Source organism: Zootermopsis nevadensis, unplaced genomic scaffold, assembly GCF_977971745.1.
Source record: "Zootermopsis nevadensis isolate Lab colony 2312 unplaced genomic scaffold, Znev_1.0 Znev_ptg000002l, whole genome shotgun sequence".
In the NCBI taxonomy this organism is placed as follows: Eukaryota; Metazoa; Arthropoda; class Insecta; order Blattodea; family Termopsidae; genus Zootermopsis; species Zootermopsis nevadensis.
Window position 1 is genome coordinate 17,930,835 of NW_028259134.1, and position 20,183 is coordinate 17,951,017.

The following is a 20,183-nucleotide window of genomic DNA, read 5'->3' on the forward strand; positions in this document are numbered from 1 at the left end:
ACAAAGCTCTGATTCTGTGGGTATTTTGGAAAGATGTATTTAACTTTTTGTAAAGGACTGTCATTTAACAAAATCGGAAGTTTTGGCGCTCTGAACTCCTGTTAATATTGTCAGTGCCATTAAGACCTTAATCTATAACAGAGACATACAGAAATTTATGCGGCCACCGATTCATCTGTTTATCCAGTCAGTTGTTCATCCACCCAGTGAACTATCATCTATCCACTCAACTACTCATCCTTCCAATGAATCAGCCATTCATTCAGTCAACCATCTGCCAATCCAGTCAGCTATATATACATGTGGGCATCCATCCATCCGAACAGTCATCCAGCCAACCATCCGCCAATCCCGTTGTCTGTCTACCCATCCAGACATGTTTCCATGCACTCATCCACTTGACCGTCTGCCAACGAAATCAGCTGTCCGTCCAATCGCCCTCCACTCACCGAATCGCTGGAGACGGAGCGCGCGGCGAGTCGACTAGAGGCCGGAAGACTGCGAGAGTCGTAGTGATGCAAGTGGTGCTGGCGTGTAGGGGTTTGCTGCTGCTGCATCGAGGTGTAGGGGTCGCGGATCACGTTGAGCGAGGTGCATCGCGACACACTCGACTGAAGCGGCGTCTCCACCGACACAGGCGTCGCGTACCCCATGTCGCTCGGCGTGTCCTCGTAGTCCGGGTCTATGCTCTCGTCTTCGTGTCCCGACTGCCACCATGCCACGCACCAGTCGCGCACCCATGCCCACGTCAGCGGCCGCGCCTTCTGAGATATAAGAGTAATAACAATGACAATGGCTGAAGAAGACCGGGCATGAGCGATGTCACACTAATCAGTGTACATGAGACCAGTCAACACCTCGTTGCAGTCCGTTCATATCTTCCTGAAATTAACATATACAATTCAATACGGAAGTTCTGCTCCCATAATTATTTCTTGACTTGATGGTAACGTTTTCCCCAGCATCCATCCCTTCCAGTTCATGATTCATCAGCGAACGTCGCGGTCGTGTGGTTAGCACTTAGCAGTCCTTTTTCGTATCTGGGATGTTTAGGTTTCAAATCTAGGCCTGGATATTGGCTATCTTGACTGAGGTTTTTGTAATTTTACTCAGTCCTTTCAGGCACTGCTGGGATAGTATCTAACATTAGGCCACGACCACTTCCTTCCATATCTTTTCATTAATCGCCTCATCATTCTACACTATATATCCTGAAACTACACATAAATAAATAACAGGATCCTAATAAAACACTTTATCCCTTTTCGACTTTGTATAATCTCTGTAGTTGATACAGTGTCATAAAAACCAAAAATCGAACAAAAGTTGATTAAAAATACATTTCTCTCCTGTAGGCCTACGTAGCAGCTGTGGTTATTTGCAGAATTTTCAATATGATCACTCACTGATAACTAACAAATCGTTCTGTGCGAGGTTATTGTTTGTCGGATGGGTAGGCACCACTAAAGCAGTTACATTTTCAGCTTGACTGCTACTTAGCGTTAAAATTCCGTTCGGCCATCTGACGTCATTATGAGTTTGGAATTGATCGATAGTTTAAACGCTGAACGACCAACTGGAAAATGGGGTTTTGTTCAGGAGAAACGTTAGAAAATAAATATATTTGCTGCAGGTTAGAGTGACGAAATATTACATTTTCGGACAAACAGGGATATGCAGTTTTATTCGAATTCACATACAATTTAAATTCTGCACAGTTTATCGCAAGTACATTGAATAAACGTGTATGTCTCATTAAAGATTTTGTCAGTACAATGAATATTTATTGAAATAAATGCAAACATGTTCCAGTCATACCCGTAGAGCAGGGTTGGAAAAATTGCTGGTAGCCTCAGGTAAACAGAAATCGAAATTTTGAAGAAGGTGACTTGTGGGGTACTTATTATTTTGCATTTGTATTATTGTAGTTTAGAGAGTTCAATTTATTACAACTATAGAAATGAGAAAATTGAGTGGGGTTCTCTCGAAATTCAGATCAGCTGAGCGACTGTTAGCTTCTCAAGAAGCTCCACGCAGTTAGTCCGTAAGAGTGTACGATGTTGTGTCAGAATTAGTTATCAACACTTATTTTTATGTCTTTCCGTATTATAGTTGATTACTGTAATTTAAAATATTGCCCTCATTACAAAAGTCTACCAGTTTTTGAAATATCGTGCTTTTATGATTTTATAAATTAGACGATGGACTAAGTCCATAAGAACAATTTTAAACATTGTAGCGGACAGTCGTCAGAAATCTTCAAATGTCGAAAGATGGCCGTCTTCTTGGTTATTGCGCCGTGTAGACTGGTAGAAGTTTACCGACGTTTCAGAGGTCACTGCTGCCTCTACCAGACTACACGGCGCAACGAACCAGCAGACAGCCATCTTCAAATTCACAGCCGAGGAAACCTCAAAGCCTTCAAATTTCTACAGAATACCTGGTCACCTGGCCAGGACCTTCGGAATACGAAGCGAGAGTGGTAACCACTATGCTGGGACGTGCGATCTTCCTTGTTGAGGCATTAAAAGTGTCACAGAATCGTTTTTGATAAATGTATTGAGGTGTAGCCCGAGAGGGCGCCGTGTTTGATACAGACCGTGCGTTGCATGTAGGTGGAATCCAGCTCATCGGCCGCTGTGCTGGACTCGCTCCGTGATCGCTTCCAGTCCTCCAGATCCATCGCTTCGTCACTGTGGACACAACACAGAGCTCCGCTGTGATTTATTACAGACAGCACTCTCTGCACCCCCCCCCCCCAACCACCCCCGAAATGTCAATGGTAATGTGAAAAATTGTTTTTGTATCATGAGAAGTCTGTCGATCCTTATCTGTTCAAGCAATGCCACGTTGTCGTGGAACCCAACATTTCGTTTCCATCAATACGAAAGGTCACGGTTAGATCCTGGGATGGTCTAGTTTAAAGCAGTTGACATAAGCGTTTACCGAAGTCGGGGGTACGCCCCCCCCCCCCGGCATCCATGGGGCCGTGAAGCTTTTATCGGGGAGCTGTGTAATTATAACACATATGAAGTGCTAAATTACAGACATATGATATCCCTTATAGATGTAATGAAGTTTAATTGGTGTTAATTTTTTTAAATTGCTGAATTATATTTTTAATAATTTTTGTAGCAAACATGCATCCAAAACGCGTATTAATTTTTAAACGCTTGCTATGAGTGGACCTTTAATGAGTTGCGGTAGTTCAATCACTGAAGTGACTGCATACGGACCGGATGACAGGGTTTCCTTGGGAATAAATTTTCCAGGACTTGAAGCTGAACGCTAATCGCCTTCTAGTACCGAGATTAATGCGTTGGCTACCATGAGGGTCACCTGTTGGTTCCATAAGAATTAATTTCTGTGCCATGAGAGAGACCGGTGGGTCACAGGGCGAAATTTATACCTGACATAAATCGACTCGGAGCCAAGTGTTAAGAATGCCTCAGCTGCTCCTTGTGTCTTTATGGCGTAGAGCTTAATTAAGCACAGAGACAATTCACCGTTTATGGAGAGACATGGTTTTAGACTGCAGTACAAATTTATATATCTCTCTCTATCTGTCTCTCATACCTTATCCACTATTCACAAACGTATTTCATAAGCCTTGTTGAGCAAAATTCTAACAGAAACCTTGAAATGGACTGCAATGGCTAATGCGGTTAATGCCTGTTATGTATAAGCGCATGTGTGACTCTAGAAACACGAGTAACCTGGATATAAGGAAAGTCAGGGGCTGTGGGGAACAAACTAGTTTGAACTGAGTCAGTGGGCGAAAGCCCTGAGGAATGAATCCGATTCTGCAGACATAGGATCGATGCCATACATTTGTCCTCAGCGTAATGATACTTTGAGAACGCCACGGCACTACGGCCTATAATTTTGTTCTACTATAAATTTACGGCCGTTCCAGATGTCTCTCTTCTCTGCGAATAATTTTGTGTGTTCTGCTACCATTGAGTTAGTCTCAAACAAAGACAATCTTGGCACTTTGGGAATAGAGCTTACGCAGTCAGTCCTGAGTTAAGTGACTTCTTAAGAATCTCTTACATGTCAAAAATAATTTTATTATTTTGCTTTTCTCGTATTATCGAAACACTAACTTTGTAACAGTCATGCGAAAAATTTAAGAATTATTCCGGTAATTTCCATGGAAAATTTAGTTTTAGTGTAAACAGTTCTACATTACAATGGCGCTATTGTCGTTACACCACAGAAGTTCGCACGAGCACGTTGTTGAGGGCATGGTGTCTGTACTTTTACGTAAAAATCTATAATTTCGCTTCAGAGATATTACTGGCGACAGATATACAAATTCGCACACACAAGAACATTATTATTTCGTAATCCTGACGTATTATTATTATTAGAACAAATAAACATTTTGTGGGAAGCAGAAACTTGAAATTGTCAATTGCGACCCCAAAAAAGAATCGTAGGCCTAATTGTAATACAGTTAATTGTAGGAAAGCAGAAGTCTGACTTAGTACGGCTGGCTCCATCAGTAGTTCAGTCTTTAAGACTCGCAGTCTATTCTTAATGCTGGAAAAACTGTGTTGAAGCTCATATTGTTCTCTGAAGTCAGCAAAGTATTTAGTGCTGTTCACGTTTCGCGGACCACATGTTTATAACATGTGGCACGTGTTTACCAGGTTATGTTAGAAGGTTGAGTGAGTGCTGTGTGTTGATATACATTGACAGTTGACGAATAAACACGATCAAACGGCAGCACAAGGATAATGGAGCTGTTTGTCTGGGAATTGTCTTGACGGCACGATCTCCGATATCAGATGCTCTGCAATCCCTCTACATATTTTCTATGTCTTTCGCATACATCATGGATGCCAAGGATATTTATATCAGGGATTTTCCCATAATCTGGAAGTACCAACTCAGAAACTAAATATATGAACTCGAAAAGACGTTTTTGACAGAAAAAGGCCGCACTACTCAGTGGATAATATGTGATCGAGGGGAAATCGTCATTGATCTATGTACTACTAATATAATAGCCAATGTACATTACTCTTGACTGAGGGAGTGCGCCGTTTGTGAGACGCGGAAAAACTGAAAATTTCTGAGGGTGGCGACTCTGGTAGCAAGGTAGTAAGAATGCAAATTAGGTTATAATGGCGTCTGTGCTATACTTTGACGGGCTATACGCTAGGCTAGTAGGTAAATAATATGTACAATGTCTTTAATTACCTCGAATGCTTATTGCGAAGTTAAGGAATAAAATAAAATGGATGGAAGAATATCGGGGCTTGCAAAACTTATATTCCTACGCCTAATAAATAACGCGTTTAAGCAATTAAAATTTCAGAAAAGTACAAAAATTGGAATGTTATTTCTCTGCACTGGTAGTGAAGTCTAGAAAAGGCAGGTCGAAGACAAACAGAGGAAGAGCTGCAGAGATGGTGCATAGGCCTGCTACAGATGGAACCAATGTCTGTGTTCGCGTGGCGCTATTCCAATGAAGTAACTGTAAATATATATCTTTATAAAATTGCTGACTGGGGGGGGGGGGGGGGGCGCTAAGGGATTGCTGTTGTTCAGAAGGGTACTGACTACCTGGAGTTGGACCTCTTGCTGCTATCCTTCTTGCCGGCCTGCAGGTTTGGCAGGTCCTTTTGCCGCTTCTCGGTCTCCCTCCAGATGCGCCAGTACAGGATGCACATGACCGTCACGGGGACGTAGAACGCTGCGATGGCCGTCCCGAATGTGATGTAGTGGTTCGTCTCGATGAACTGGATGTAGCACTCGTGGTCCGGAACCGTCCGCTCGCCCTCTATGTACGGCCAAGAGTAGATCCACGGCGGCCACAGCAGCAGGGAGATGCCCCACGCGCATCCTGCGAAGTTTAATATGCCACCATGCAAATTACAGGTAGAACAGGACATTCTGCATATTGAAATATAACAGAGATTCTTCAAGCTTGAGGCAAAATTGGACGTTCTTGAGGTCGATTCTGCTGTTCTGCTTGTTGAAGTGTAACGAGTTACTCTGTAAGCCATAGGCGGAACTGAATATTCTGAAAACGTCAGGCATGACTGAAATTTATGGTAGCTTTGGAGCAGATCATTTCGCAAACTTGAAGCAAAACAGAGAATTGTGTAAGTTCAAGCAAAATAGGATCTTCCACAATCCACGGGGAGAAAAGAAAATTCTGCAAATTTGAGGTACAGGAGAGAATTCTGAAAGTTGAAACGTAACAGGAAATTTTACTAGCTCTTGACAAAGCCTATATTTTTATGCATAAGGCAATCCAGGAAATTTTGCAAGGTTAAGGAAATTCAGGATATTATACAAGCTGAAATGTTGAAAGGATATTCTTCAACCTTCAAATATAAGAGGACATTCTACAAATTTGGAATTGTCTTCATAGACCTGTTTTGGTTGATGTAGCACTTTCATAACCTCAGAATCCCAATGAAGTGTACTGTTCTGAAACAACTGAATGACGAGTATGTTAGAAAACGTGCCGAGACTTACCAATCATGATGGCAGCCCTGTTCGTGGTTCTCTTCGCCCTGTAAGTGAGCGGCCGGGTGACCGAGAAGTACCGGTCAAAGCTGATAATGAGCAGATTCAGCACCGAGGCATTACTGGCTAGGTAGTCTAGTGCGAGCCACGTATCACAGATGTGTGGTCCCAAAGGCCAGTACCCGAACAAAGTGTACACTGTAAACAGTGGCATGGAGATAAGGCCGATCGCGAAATCAGCCACAGCGAGGCTGAACAGGAAGTAGTTGCTGATAGTCTGCAGCTGCTTGTCGATTTTGAAAGAGATCATCACCATTGAGTTGCCCACGACGGTGACCAAACTGAGAGCGCCGGCTACGATTGCTATCAATACCATCTCGGGGATGGAGTAGCGACCTGCCCCCTCGGGCATCGTGGGCCCAAGGGAGGTGTTGAGCACCCCCTCTGAAGATCCGTTGAGCATGGTGGTCGGCAGCTCACATTATCCGCACCCACGCAACTGCAACAGAGCGAGCAGAGTCCCTCAACGCTGGTGTACCGCGTGTGTTCATATTTGGATCTGACATAGGAAACTTAAGAACAAGAAACGTTTAACACTTCAGCCCTGGAGAACAAGGGAAAGATAACGTTTCTCCCAAACGTTTGTAACCATTTACAGGACCTAATGGCGTCACAATTCAAAATATTACAGTCGGCATTTTGAACGTCGTGAAAACTTCAAATCTCAACTTCGATGGTATGCTCAAACTTTGGAAAAACTCCAACATTCGACGAGGCACATCTCCGAAAGCCGTTACAAACCGAGGTAGTAGCAGTGACATCTTCCTTGTAGCTGCCTTTCATCTCAATTGCCCGTGCTGCTGTTTGTCAAATTATTAAATGTATGATTTGAGGTTTTCACAGCGGTAAGTATGAAGATTTCTGTCTTCTGGGTTGTTGCGCCGTGTAGTCTGGTCGATGTTAACCAACGTTTCAGAGGTCATACTGCCTCCGTCATCAGGACGATGAAGATTTCTGTCTTCTGAGTTGTTGCGCTGTGTAGTATGGTCGATGTTAACCAACATTTCGGAGGTCATACTGCCTCCGTCATCAGGACGATGAGTAAGACGTGGGCGACGATTCCGCAAACTTCTACCAGAGTACACGGCGCAACAACCCAGAAGACAGCCATTTTCAGGAAAACGATTTTCCCTGCCAATGATCTCTGTAGATACAGCGTTGTAAAATAACAGAATGAACAGTAAACATATTCTTTCTGTTAAATCTGTGGCAGAATACTTAATCTGGCGAAGCGGTTAGTGTCTATTAAATGTAAAAGGTGCCTCCTCCTTCCATGTTATCGTTACGGTAATACACGTCCATAGGTTATGATTTTCTCACTCCGGAAGTTTTTATCGATGTTTTGCGTCATAACCTTCTGTAACGTCACTCTTACGCGATAGAACCCGGGGAAGGAGTTTGGGTGCTCAAAGCTATGGTTGCTTTATATTCGTACTACACCTTTGTTTTCAGAAAACAGTCTAAAATAGAAACTCGGTTGCAGAATTCAACTTTGTTATACTGTAGTCACTTTCCAATAAAGGAATACGTCTACTGTTGTCCTTAAAAATAAAATGTTAGTTACATTTTAAAATACGGACTCAGTTACAAAATTAAATTACTATCTTTGGCACTTTGAAATAAAGAGCACACCAACTACTGACCTTTTATTATCGAAATAAAAAACCTTATACGTTACATACACAACCTAAAATTTGGGTTGAACTATTGATTTCTGTTGAAACGTACCGGGCCCATTATATAACATACTCATGTAATTGATTTTTCGTCTTCGATTTGTATGGGTCCAAAAAATTCTCTCTCATTTTAAGGGAAAAAGGTTGCATTGTGGAGGTCAGAAGACAGTTCTCAGAAACAGCCAATTGAAAATGGAGCCTACATGTTGAAAGGGTTCGTTATTTGTGTTGTTGATACAACATTGGCAAAATGTGTAATGAATCAGTCGAAGAGAATAAATTCTGTTCTGCACAACTTTTTGAGTTGCTTTAAAACCCATTAGCAATTTGTTTTTACAGTTGTTTTTAGAAACGTGATTTGTTTAGTGTTACCCGATATGTGTTTTGGATTTCTCTGTCGTCTGTGAATATAGATATATGCCTTGCGATTTCCAGTCTAAAGACTTCAGAAAGCATCTACGGTCAGAGGATGCCGAGATTTGAATCAGGCTGTAGCGCCAGCAAGAAAACAAATCTTTCTTCGTGTTGGTCTACCAGTCTGTGGAAAATGGACTGTTTGCTCTGTTCAGTGAACGTTTACAAATACTTTTTTGTGTCAATGGAGCTGAATATAGGTGGCCACTGGGCGTAAGAACTCGGCTGAAATTTATGTCGTCTGTTTATGACAAGATTGATCTCAAGAATGGTTCATTTAGAGTCGTAACTTTGGGAGGTGGAGGCGTATAACAGCCAACCGTTGGCTTGTAGTAGGTTTGTACGCAGGCAGTCAATTTAGATTAGCTTGACGCGTGAAATTACAGCGTAACAGCAAAGCGCGCACTGAACATCCTTTTATATTATTTCAGAGGTTATTTATTGTGTGTAATTTACTGAAAAGAAAGGTAATTTTGATCCAGATATTTGCTACAGTGTCTGAGAAGAAGTTTAGCGTGGTTTAAGTCTTAAAAAGTTTAATGAATTCTTCTCGGGCTACCGGCCGTGTAAGGTGGTCTAATGGAGAACACACCAACGTTTCGAGAACCATCTTCGTCCTCGTCCTCAGGTACCATGAGTATCCTGAAGACAAGGTTCTCCATTAAATCACCTTACACGGCTGGTAGCCCGAGAAGAATTTATTATACTTAGTAGCCGTGAAAGCTTCAGCCCTGAAGAAGTTTTCTACATGTTATATAAAGTGCTTTGAGATGAAGAAGTATTAAAAACAAATTTCAGGAGGAGAAAAACTGTAGATTAATGAGTGCTAGCCTATCTTAGAAGGGAATGAAACATTTGTAGTAAGACCATTAATTTATGGAATATAGGCGGATATTTATATCAAGCTAGATGTAAATAATAGAGTAAAATTAGTGAGTTATTATTAGGATTAGGGATGGCTAGGTTTTAAATTGTAAGAATAAAATCTGTGTAGCAAGGGAATAGCGCTTTAGAGATAGTTGTATTGGGCTGTAATCAACAAAATCCCGGTGTTAGACATACAGAGCCTCCGTTATAGCTAACTGAAATATATGATGGCTTTACTAAAAGTAAAGTTGTTTATGTCCGTGATGTTGTGAAACAGATAGAAGTTTAATATCCTAGAGGTTATTAAACATAGGCCTCTGTTTATGGAGAGTTTATTGACTACTTTGCTTCTCCGTAAGAAACATTATGCCACTACAGGACGCCCCATGTTTCTGCTACTGTGAACCATGCCCAAATAGTAGTCGTGTGAACTGTTGAGGTGCGGGCGACATCAGCGCCACTTAATACATATAAGCGTTTATTATTTTTTAAAGTAGTTTCTAAAGAACCCGAAGTGTCAATACAGTGTTCACAAGAACCGTGAGATTCTGTATTAAAGCAACTGAATCCAGTTCACATCCTCACAGCCTATTTATGTAACATCCATTTTAATATTATCATTTCATGTAATTCTAGTTCTTGCAATTGGTCTTCTGTAGAGTTTCCCAACCAAAATGTTTTAAATTTTGCTTCCCTGTACACAGATACCTTTGAATCTACAGGAATCCTTGCCCCGGGATCGCATCACCACGAAGATTCTATAAAATTTTATAAATCTATAGGCTAATTCTATCCGTTGTTTAATATGGGTGTGTTACTTTGTTCCCAACCCTTGAAATAGAACGGAGTTTGAAGATTATGGTAAGGAGAACTGAGAATAATACGACTTAAGAAAGGCGGAGAATCAAGGGAATAAAGGAAATTATATAAAGGGAAGTTCCGTTGGAGAGAATTATGTAGACAGGCCTATATGAGAACTCCTGAGAACTAAAGTGCCTAAGCCACATTCGATTGATGCTGTATAAAATAAAGTTTGTCATTAATACAAAATTAAAAGTGTAAAATAATCTGGTGTGCTTGCTAGAAGATTTTATTATTTGTAGTACAAATATATTTTCATTGAATACAGTAAATACATTGAAACATACACTTAAAACTCTCTTTATGTGCCTTTGTTGACTTCCATTACTTTGGCTCTGACTAGCTATGTAATACTAACTTCATGTTGTAAGCATCGCCACGACGTAGGACCAGGCTTCTGCCATAACATGGCGCTATAGAAAATATGTTTCGAGTTGGATTCAAACCCGCGATCTCGTCTTTTGTACGGGCTCAGACCGTTCTCGAATTTGAATGTGTTTCGTCGGATTCGAAACAGGAACCGGCTGTACCAGGTTTGGAATCGTCTGGTCTGAACTAGTTATGTAGTCACCAAGCACAGTTTTTCCATAACTTTGCATCTGATTCCATTAATTCTAGTCTAAATATAGCTGAGGGCGAACATGGGCCCATACATATTCATTGCCTGCCTCTGCAAATAATGTGCCGAATTATTGATATCTCACTCCTAATCTGTAACACTACCGAATATTTTGAATTGTCCCCGTCATTGGATTATAAGGCGCTGCTTCAGCAGCGCTCTCTCTGGGCACAGACGTCGCTTAACCAATAAAGTTCATTCCCAAAGTTTCAAAATTACATTCTTCCAACTCATAAGATGTTGGACATGGAATTTGAAATATCGAGTTAATGCTGATCAACAGAGGCATCTGCTGGGAAGTCTGGCAACTTTGATATGAGAAACTGTAAAGGGAGTCTGGGGTTTCCATCGATTGAAGTAAATGCTAATTCATATTTCCTGTTTGAAGAAAATCGATTATCCTTCTGAAGGCTTCACCGAGGAAATTACTTTTCATTCTAGAAAGGGGCATGAGTTAGCTCATTCATCACTGCACGGTTACTTTACCGCGACAGATTGATACGTCATTATGTGTTCTTTGCACAATTTGCATAAACTGAAAGCTGTATAGGGGTTGTCATGTCTGTCCGTCCGTCTATATGTTTCAAGCACTCGATAACCGCTGGACTGACTTTTATTAAAATTTGTATGAACGTTATGTTAAATCTAGAAAACACTTCTTGTGTGTGGTGCGCAGGCTAAAGGTTCTTTAACAATTGTGTTTTAATTACCTAGGTTAAGAGATGAGGTTAAATATGTAGATGGCTGTCTTCTGGGATGTTGTCCTATGTGGTCCAGTAGAAGTTTACCGACGTTTCAGAAGGGCTTGCTGCCTCCGTCATCAGGTCAGCAGAGACCTCTATAACGTCGATAAACACATGTTGCAGCAACCCAGAAGTCAGTCTTCTTCATACTGGCCGCCAGAACTTGAAATTTCATAAGACTGAATCTACGTCAACTTAATTTCACTTCGTAACAACAGAAGGCTGAGATGTACACACGAAATGTGTCCATTGTCCATTGGGAAGTTCCGGAAATTAAACATGTGAACGGAGAGACAGATGCGATTTTCCATTGCGTTTATTTGAAACATTTGCTTGCATTCTACCACCACGCGATAGTATGACGGTTTGGGGAATGTTGCAGCTGGATTGTCGAATCTACGGGCAGGAGATTTCATCTGTTAATTTATACAACTGATGCTTGTAAGCCATTCGACATACGTGTATTAATAAGACGGCTTGTTTTGTGTGCATTTCAATCTTTCTATGCTGTTTCATACTTTTAGGCATTAACTTCGTCCAAGAACAGTATAATAAAAATAAAGGGCCTGGGAGATAGAGCTTAAAGGCAGTAGAAATTGGATACTTAGACTGACTTATGGAATGAAGGAGATGGAAAGGAAATGAGCGATATTAGGAAATGCAATAAAAGAGCAAATCAGAGGAGATGTAATAATAACCGATTATTACGAAGTTTATCGCAGAGAGAGAGGGAGACGCTGTGTCGTGCTTCTTACTGAAGGAATGCAGTCGCACGAGTTGTGTTACAGGGGTAGAACTTCTAACCAGTAGAACGTCGTCCTGTTGGAATGCAGACTATGGAGCCGATAGTTGACCTTGCAGGGCTGTAGCAGAGCCAGATACCGGCTACCGCCTTGGCACCTCTTTAAAGACGGCGATGATAACCATAGGTTGGCGGCGTAGCCGAGGACAAAGGGGTGCGAACTATACCACACAAGTAATGCACATTTGGGGTGCATACCTCTAGAAACCTTATAACATTCGCCATATGATTAATATAATAGTCAGCCAGAACTTTTCGCTTGTTTAATATCCAATCTCCGTGCTTGAGGCGGAAGTGTGTGCATTCTGTGAGCAGTTTATAATATTCAATTTTGCATTAAAAGTAAAGCTATCAACAATTACCTCATATCTTAAGTGATTCTCATTTCTTTAAACCTGGAACTTCGTGCCATATCACACCGGCACTTTTATTATTTCGGCTACAGCTGGGCGTGCGTGCGTTCGTGCGTGAGCGCGAATAGAATGGAAATCAAGAACTTGTTTATCAGCATGTAATACAGTGTAATTTTATGATATTTCTCCTTAAAATTGAGAAATATTTTTTGTTGGTAGAACAATTCCTCAAACACAACCTAATTTTAAAGATGAATTTCAATAATACGAGGTGCGTCCACAAAGTAAGTTTCCCACTCGTCCCACAGCTAGCAAACCTTATATTGCGCGAAGCGACTGTGCGTACGTGATTGAGCAATGACGTAGCATGGCGCATGCACTAACGGTACTTCCCGAGTTCTCACAGTAGCATCGTTGCAGCTGTTGAAGATGGAGGTTCTTATTCCAGCTCCCGCCGACTGTGAAGTGCGGTCAGTGATAACGCTAGGCCGCACACGGCTCGACGGACAGCAAGTCTCCTGCAGGAGTTCAGCTGGGAGGTGTTTAATCATCCACCCTACAGCCCGGACCTCGCTCCCAGTGATTTCCATCTTTTCCTACACCTCAAGAAATTCCTGTCCGGTCAGCGTCAGCGTTTTGAGAATGACAGAGAGGCGGAGATGGTTGTCACAGTGGTTCCAATCCCAGGCGGCAGACTTCTACGACACAGGTGTTCAAAAGTTGATCCCACGGTATGACAAATGTCTCAATTCCGGTGGCGAATATGTTGAAAAATAGCTGGACACTTGCTCTATCTGTTGCAATAAATATTTCCATGAAATTGTGTTTTGTTTCTGTAAACGGCCCCAGGGAAACTTACTTTGTGTACGAGGCTCGTATAATCCAATCTTCCTCTTGTTGACGTTTTAAAATTACAATTTTGTATGAATTTCCCTTCTCCTCGTGTTTGTTACATAGAGTAGGCAAAATTATGGTTATGTTCTTAAATATTTGTGTTTTTATATTGGAGATGGGAAGACAAAACTCGTTTCTGAATGGTAGCAAGAATTCCCCGAATTCAAACTAGTTACCTTAAATTGTATCTTTGGATGTAATTTTGATTTATAGCTGCCATTTACAAGTAAAACAGAGTTCCGATTATCGGATCTATCGACCCATGGACGGTCGGATAATCGAAAATGTCGGATAACAGAAGGTCGGTTTTTCGGGACTCTACTGTATCTGAACTTTGGCTTGCTAAATTTTCGATTTACTTATTATGAACTTTTGTATGATTTTGTACTGGATTCTGGTGACGTGGCATGCGTTTATTTCAAGACCGACCTCTTTGAACCGTTTAAAATATGACACTGAAGATATTTTTTTAGAATGTGGAATTCGTTTCATGTCACCGACTCTCAGTTACTACCACAACAAAATAGTAAGCAAATCTTTTTTATTCTTCGCAATATTCTGCATACACTGCATAGACTCAGTATCTATTGCCTCTGCAAACAGCATAAGGATTCTTTTACAATCCTCCCGCCTCACGCACACAAACACACACACAGGAACGCACTGAAATACCAATATGGAATTTGTATTTAAAACTGAAACCTGCAACAAATATTTGCTTCATGTCTGCTGTATCACAATGTGAAATCGTTGATTATATTGTATATAGTATAAAACGCATAACACTATTGATGGAATGCAATCGAATTCTTCTTTCAGAAAAATTTGTAAGCTTTCACAAGGACGGAAAATCTGATCTGTGGAACATAACTTTCTGGATAATAAACAGTAATCTGTTTGTAATTAATGGAACGCAGCTCATGTAATTCGGAGAATGCATGTTATCTGCAGCAGGCCCTGGTCATCGTTTTAAAGGTGCGCGAAACAGGGAGGGTGACTAGCGGTTTTGTTTATTTGGTTTTGGTCCCTTTGAACTTTCCTGTGGTGATTTCTTTCTCTCAAGGTCTCTACGACGAGACCTGGGTGATGTTGTCAGATGATATATAACGTTAGGGCCACTACATACTTAATTAACTCCCCGATCTGTTGCTGTCACTCGCAACAGCAGACTCATGTATATCTCGAATATTACTTGAACGTCCGACTTCTCGAACTACTTTTACTCAGGTACCATCTCTGTAGGTTATTACTTTATGCGTAAGTTATTTGAGAGTTGTCTTCGCGATTGAAATTCGGTCTCTCCGGCCGTGTCGAGGTCGCTGGAGCAGGCGTTCTACTGACGTACAGTGTATCGTCATTATTAATGATCCCCCTCCTTATTCGGTGTGAACTGCGTTGTTAAATCTTTGTTAGTTATTGCTGATATGTGTCGCCACACAATTGCGGTGTGTTCATCATCCGTCCTATTGTACCGCTGCTGTACATTTCTTCGTCGCAAGGGTTGACTCTGAGAGACTCCCACTTCACCTTAATAAGATGACTGGATAAAACAAAGTCCATCTTGAGTATTTTTAATCACTCATACAATAATGAAATTGTCTTTTTTCATAAATTTTAATTTTAGTAAACTTGTTCACATGAATCCGCAATTGGACCCTATATGCATACTTAAGATAACACTTGAGGATTATTCGCCTAGCTATGCCTTGGCCTCACAAGTGGTCACGTCACGACAATATCAGTCCGAGGGTTCGCCGGATAGAGGCGTTTTAAAATTTGAAGGTCATTTGAAAGTCAATTTTTCAGAGGCATATTGCTGCCGTTCTGTACGAATCTGAGTGACTATACTTATGTCAGTTAGAGGTCACGGACACGTCAGCACCGCATCATGGTCACGACCAATTCACTCGGTAGGTTTCACTAAGAGAGGCGTTTTAAAATGTGAAGGTCATTTGAAAGTCAATTTTCCAGAGGCATATTGCTGCCGTTCTGCAGGAATCTGAGTGACCGTGCTTATGCCACTTAGAGGTAACGGACACGTTAGCTCCGAGTCATGGTCACGACCAATTCACTCGGCAGGTTTCCATAATAGAGGAGCTTTAAAATGTGAAGGTCATTTGAAAGTCAATTTTTCAGAGGCATATTGCTGCCGTTCTGTAGGAATCTGAGTGACTGTACTTATGTCAGTTAGAGGCCACGGTCACGTCGGCGTCAAGTCATGGTTACGACCAATTCACTCCGTAGGTTTCCCTAATAGAGGCGTTTTAAAATGTGAAGATCATTTGAAAGTCATTTTTTCAGAGGCATATTGCTGCCGTTCTGTAGGAATCTGAGTGACTGTACTTATGTCAGTTAGAGGCCACGGTCACGTGGGCGTCAGGTCATGGTTACGACCAATTCACTCCGTAGGTTTCCATAATAGAGGCGTTTTAAAATGTGAAGATCATTTTAAAGTCAATTTTTGAGAGGCATATTGCTGGCGATCTGTAGGAATCTGAGTGACCGTACTTATGTCAGTTAGAGGCCAGGATCACGTCGGCGTCAGGTCATGGTTACGACCAATTCACTCCGTAGGTTTCCCTAATAGAGGCGTTTTAAAATATGAAGATCATTTGAAAGTCAATTTTTCAGAGGCATATTGCTGCCGATCTGTAAGAATCTGAGTGACTATACTTATATCAGTTAGAGGTCACGGACACGTCAGCGCCGAGTCATGGTTACGACCAATTCACTCGGTAGGTTTCCCTAATAGGGGCGTTTTAAAATGTGAAGATCATTTTAAAGTCATTTTTTCAGAGGCATATTGCTGGCGATCTGTAGGAATCAGTGTGACCGTACTTATGTCAGTTAGAGGCCACGGTCACGTGGGCGTCAGGTCATGGTTACGACCAATTCACTCCATAGGTTTCACTAATAGAGGCGTTTTAAAATATGAAGGTCATTTGAAAGTCATTTTTTCAGAGGCATATTGCTGGCGATCTGTAGGAATCTGAGTGACTATACTTATGTCAGTTAGAGGCCACGATCACGTCGGCGTCAGGTCGTGGTTACGACCAATTCACTCCGTAGGTTTCCCTAATAGAGGCGTTTTAAAATATGAAGGTCATTTGAAAGTCAATTTTTCAGAGGCATATTGCTGCCGATCTGTAGGAATCTGAGTGACTATACTTATATCAGTTGGAGGTCACGGACACGTCAGCGCCGAGTCATGGTTACGACCAATTCACTCGGTAGGTTTCCCTAATAGAGGCGTTTTAAAATGTGAAGATCATTTGAAAGTCATTTTTTCAGAGGCATATTGCTGGCGATCTGTAGGAATCAGAGTGACCGTACTTATGTCAGTTAGAGGCCACGGTCACGTGGGCGTCAGGTCATGGTTACGACCAATTCACTCCATAGGTTTCACTAATAGAGGCGTTTTAAAATGTGAAGGTCATTTGAAAGTCATTTTTTCAGAGGCATATTGCTGGCGATCTGTAGGAATCTGAGTGACTATACTTATGTCAGTTAGAGGTCACGGTCACGTCGGCGTCAAGTCATGGTTACGACCAATTCACTCGGTAGGTTTCCCTAATAGAGGCGTTTTAAAATGTGAAGGTCATTTGAAAGTCATTTTTTCAGAGGCATATTGCTGGCGATCTGTAGGATTCTGAGTGACTATACTTATGTCAGTTAGAGGTCACGGTCACGTCGGCGTCAAGTCATGGTTACGACCAATTCACTCGGTAGGTTTCCCTAATAGAGGCGTTTTAAAATGTGAAGGTCATTTGAAAGTCATTTTTTCAGAGGCATATTGCTGGCGATCTGTAGGATTCTGAGTGACTATACTTATGTCAGTTAGAGGTCACGGTCACGTCGGCGTCAAGTCATGGTTACGACCAATTCACTCCGTAGGTTTCCCTAATAGAGGCGTTTTAAAATGTGAAGGTCATTTGAAAGTCATTTTTTCAGAGGCATATTGCTGGCGATCTGTAGGATTCTGAGTGACTATACTTATGTCAGTTAGAGGTCACGGTCACGTCGGCGTCAAGTCATGGTTACGACCAATTCACTCCGTAGGTGTCCCTAATAGAGGCCTTTAAAAATTTCAACGTCTTTCCAAAGTCACTTTTTCAAATGCACGTGTGAAAGATATGGTGAATTAAATGAAATGTTCTAATACTCAATCAATGGTTCATCTCCTTAATTTACATCATGTAATCATTGTGACATACGTTTTCTGGCCGTGGGATTTGAAACTTTGGAAACAAATGAACATCAACAGTTAACGCCTGGAGGACTGTCATTTGGTGTTTGATGAGAATATATGGTCATTATGAACATGGGGGCGTTATTTGGAGAGGAACGTCCATATGGTAGGGTGGTTGTGACATGAGCTTTGTACTTATCTGAAGATAGTAGGAACATATTACCTTTTCCAACGGGATTTATGTTTACTGGGAAGTTCTGCAACGGGAGCGTTCAAAGTTTACATCTCGAGGGTGGTAACTAACTAAGTGAGTGAATGATATTTCTTGTTAGTGTCCTCCTCGGATCGCTGGTAGTTGTACAGCGTGTCAGGAAATCTCCTGAAGTTTTGTCACGAAGATCAACTGAATCCTTTTCCTGTATCAGGTAACCCACTTCTGAACATTTACGATTTACTTTTGTAAGACCGATTTTAATAATATACTTCTTTTCTTTTCCTGGATCATTTAATTAAAAAATGTTGGACAGAATTAGATAAGTGCATACCAGAAATCCTCGTATCAAAAATATAAAGTGCAAAACCCAGTTATGCCACTGAAGCATAATACCTCCCATTCAGTGACAATGAAATACTGAGTTAAGCACGCACGTCATAAGTATAGATGTCATGCTGATTTTTAAATGTGTAGTTTAGTGACTTTACCATCATTTTCACAACACCAAAAAATTCCGGAGAATTAGAAGTTTTATTTAAAACCTCCAGTAAAAAAAATCTTCATAACCCGGTGATGGCGTGTTTAACACGTATCATAAGTTTGTTATTGCGTAAATCAAACATTTATTAGGAAATTTTACCTGTGGCTTGGATTGTTTTGAGAAGAAATATTGTTAATAAGAGATGCCTTTGTAATTTGTATGGTACTGATTGTCATGATACAGGTGGATCGTATATAAAAGTGCAGATAGTCGTAGGGTTTGATGCATTTGCAATCTTCAGAGAAATTGTGTTGATCTGCTTTGTACAGTCTGTCACGTCAGGAGCGTGTTTGTAAGACTGTGTTATGTATTCATAATAACGGAATCTAAACTTCTTTCATTACAAACAAAAAATCATATAAAGATGACGCCTACATGTTTTCAAATTTGGCATCTGTACGGAGATTTTTCAGGAGTTAAAACAAGATACAATTATCCCTGTTACGAAGTTCCAAGTCATGAAGTCGTGTAGGAGTGGCCTCACAACTTTATTCATTCATAACCATGGCAATACGTAGCTCGTGGTTGGTTTCGCCCACTGGCTGCTTTATCAGGAATTGTTAGTAGAGATTACAGAGTGACCTTGTGATGTCCGTAATTTTCAAAATGTTAAAGGGAGCAATTTAGTATTGAAGAATGTGTATCGGATTGAAGAAGATCTGAATTGTACTCAGTATCAAGTTTCTTAGAGGACTCTAGTATCTACGATTAGCAGTAAATGTTCTTTGCCGTTTCGTCAGTGGCCCTATTATCACAGTCATAAAAATTATTACTTTTTTAGCGAGTTTACGTCTAATGAATTATTGAATTTACGCTTTTACCGTCTGATTCAGGCCTCTTGCCGGGAATAGGTAGTTTCGCTCTAATTTATCGCTGGACGCAATGTAGCATGGAGTTAGCGGATTTATATGACAGGTGGACTGAATGGGGAACAGAGAACATTACATAATGAGCAGCAAATACAAAATTCTGAATTAACGGTCTAACCAAAACGTTGAGTTATAGTTTGGTTAGGTATGTAGCACGGAGGCAGGGATAGGAGCTTATAATTTGAAGAGTAGTAACATAACATTTGGTTGTAAATTTACTAAATATACCCAGTACTAAATTTTATGATACCCAGCTCAGACAGAAACATTTTGTTACATAGGTAGACCATATAGAAATGGTGGAACTAAAGACGCTCCAAACTAGCCGAATTGTATTATAGAATGGTTACTGCATTCACCGGTTCCAAATCATACCTGTACCCACCAACAGGGTTCGACATTCGTATTATTATTGTTATAATATTAAAAGTGGTTTGCTACAGACAATACCTACGCTCTTCCTCATGGCCTGCTTGTTCGCTGCATGTTATCAATTTTGGCTTTTCTGGATGTTTGATGAAAACATGCTGAAGTTTTAACAGGCCATGCACTGAACGTGACAACCTTATAATCTGTGCGTCAGTCTGAGTTTGAA

General features: G+C 41.0%; 2 protein-coding genes across 2 annotated transcripts in view; one reads left to right on the forward strand and one right to left on the reverse strand.

Annotated features, from left to right (window-relative positions):
* The window catches only part of mAChR-A (muscarinic Acetylcholine Receptor, A-type), a 64,418-nt gene that overhangs the window by 11,049 nt on the left and 33,186 nt on the right, over positions 1–20,183 (reverse strand). Inside the window, exons 3-6 of the mRNA XM_087352205.1 lie at positions 6,496–6,985; positions 5,575–5,854; positions 2,600–2,693; positions 450–764 (exon numbers count right to left, since the gene is read on the reverse strand). Of these exons, the coding sequence (XP_087208331.1) occupies positions 450–764; positions 2,600–2,693; positions 5,575–5,854; positions 6,496–6,949 (1,143 nt within the window). The 5' untranslated portion in view covers positions 6,950–6,985. The remainder of the gene's footprint in view (positions 1–449; positions 765–2,599; positions 2,694–5,574; positions 5,855–6,495; positions 6,986–20,183) is intronic.
* The window catches only part of LOC110831544 (activator of 90 kDa heat shock protein ATPase homolog 1), a 71,878-nt gene that overhangs the window by 387 nt on the left and 51,308 nt on the right, over positions 1–20,183 (forward strand). The window lies entirely within an intron of this gene.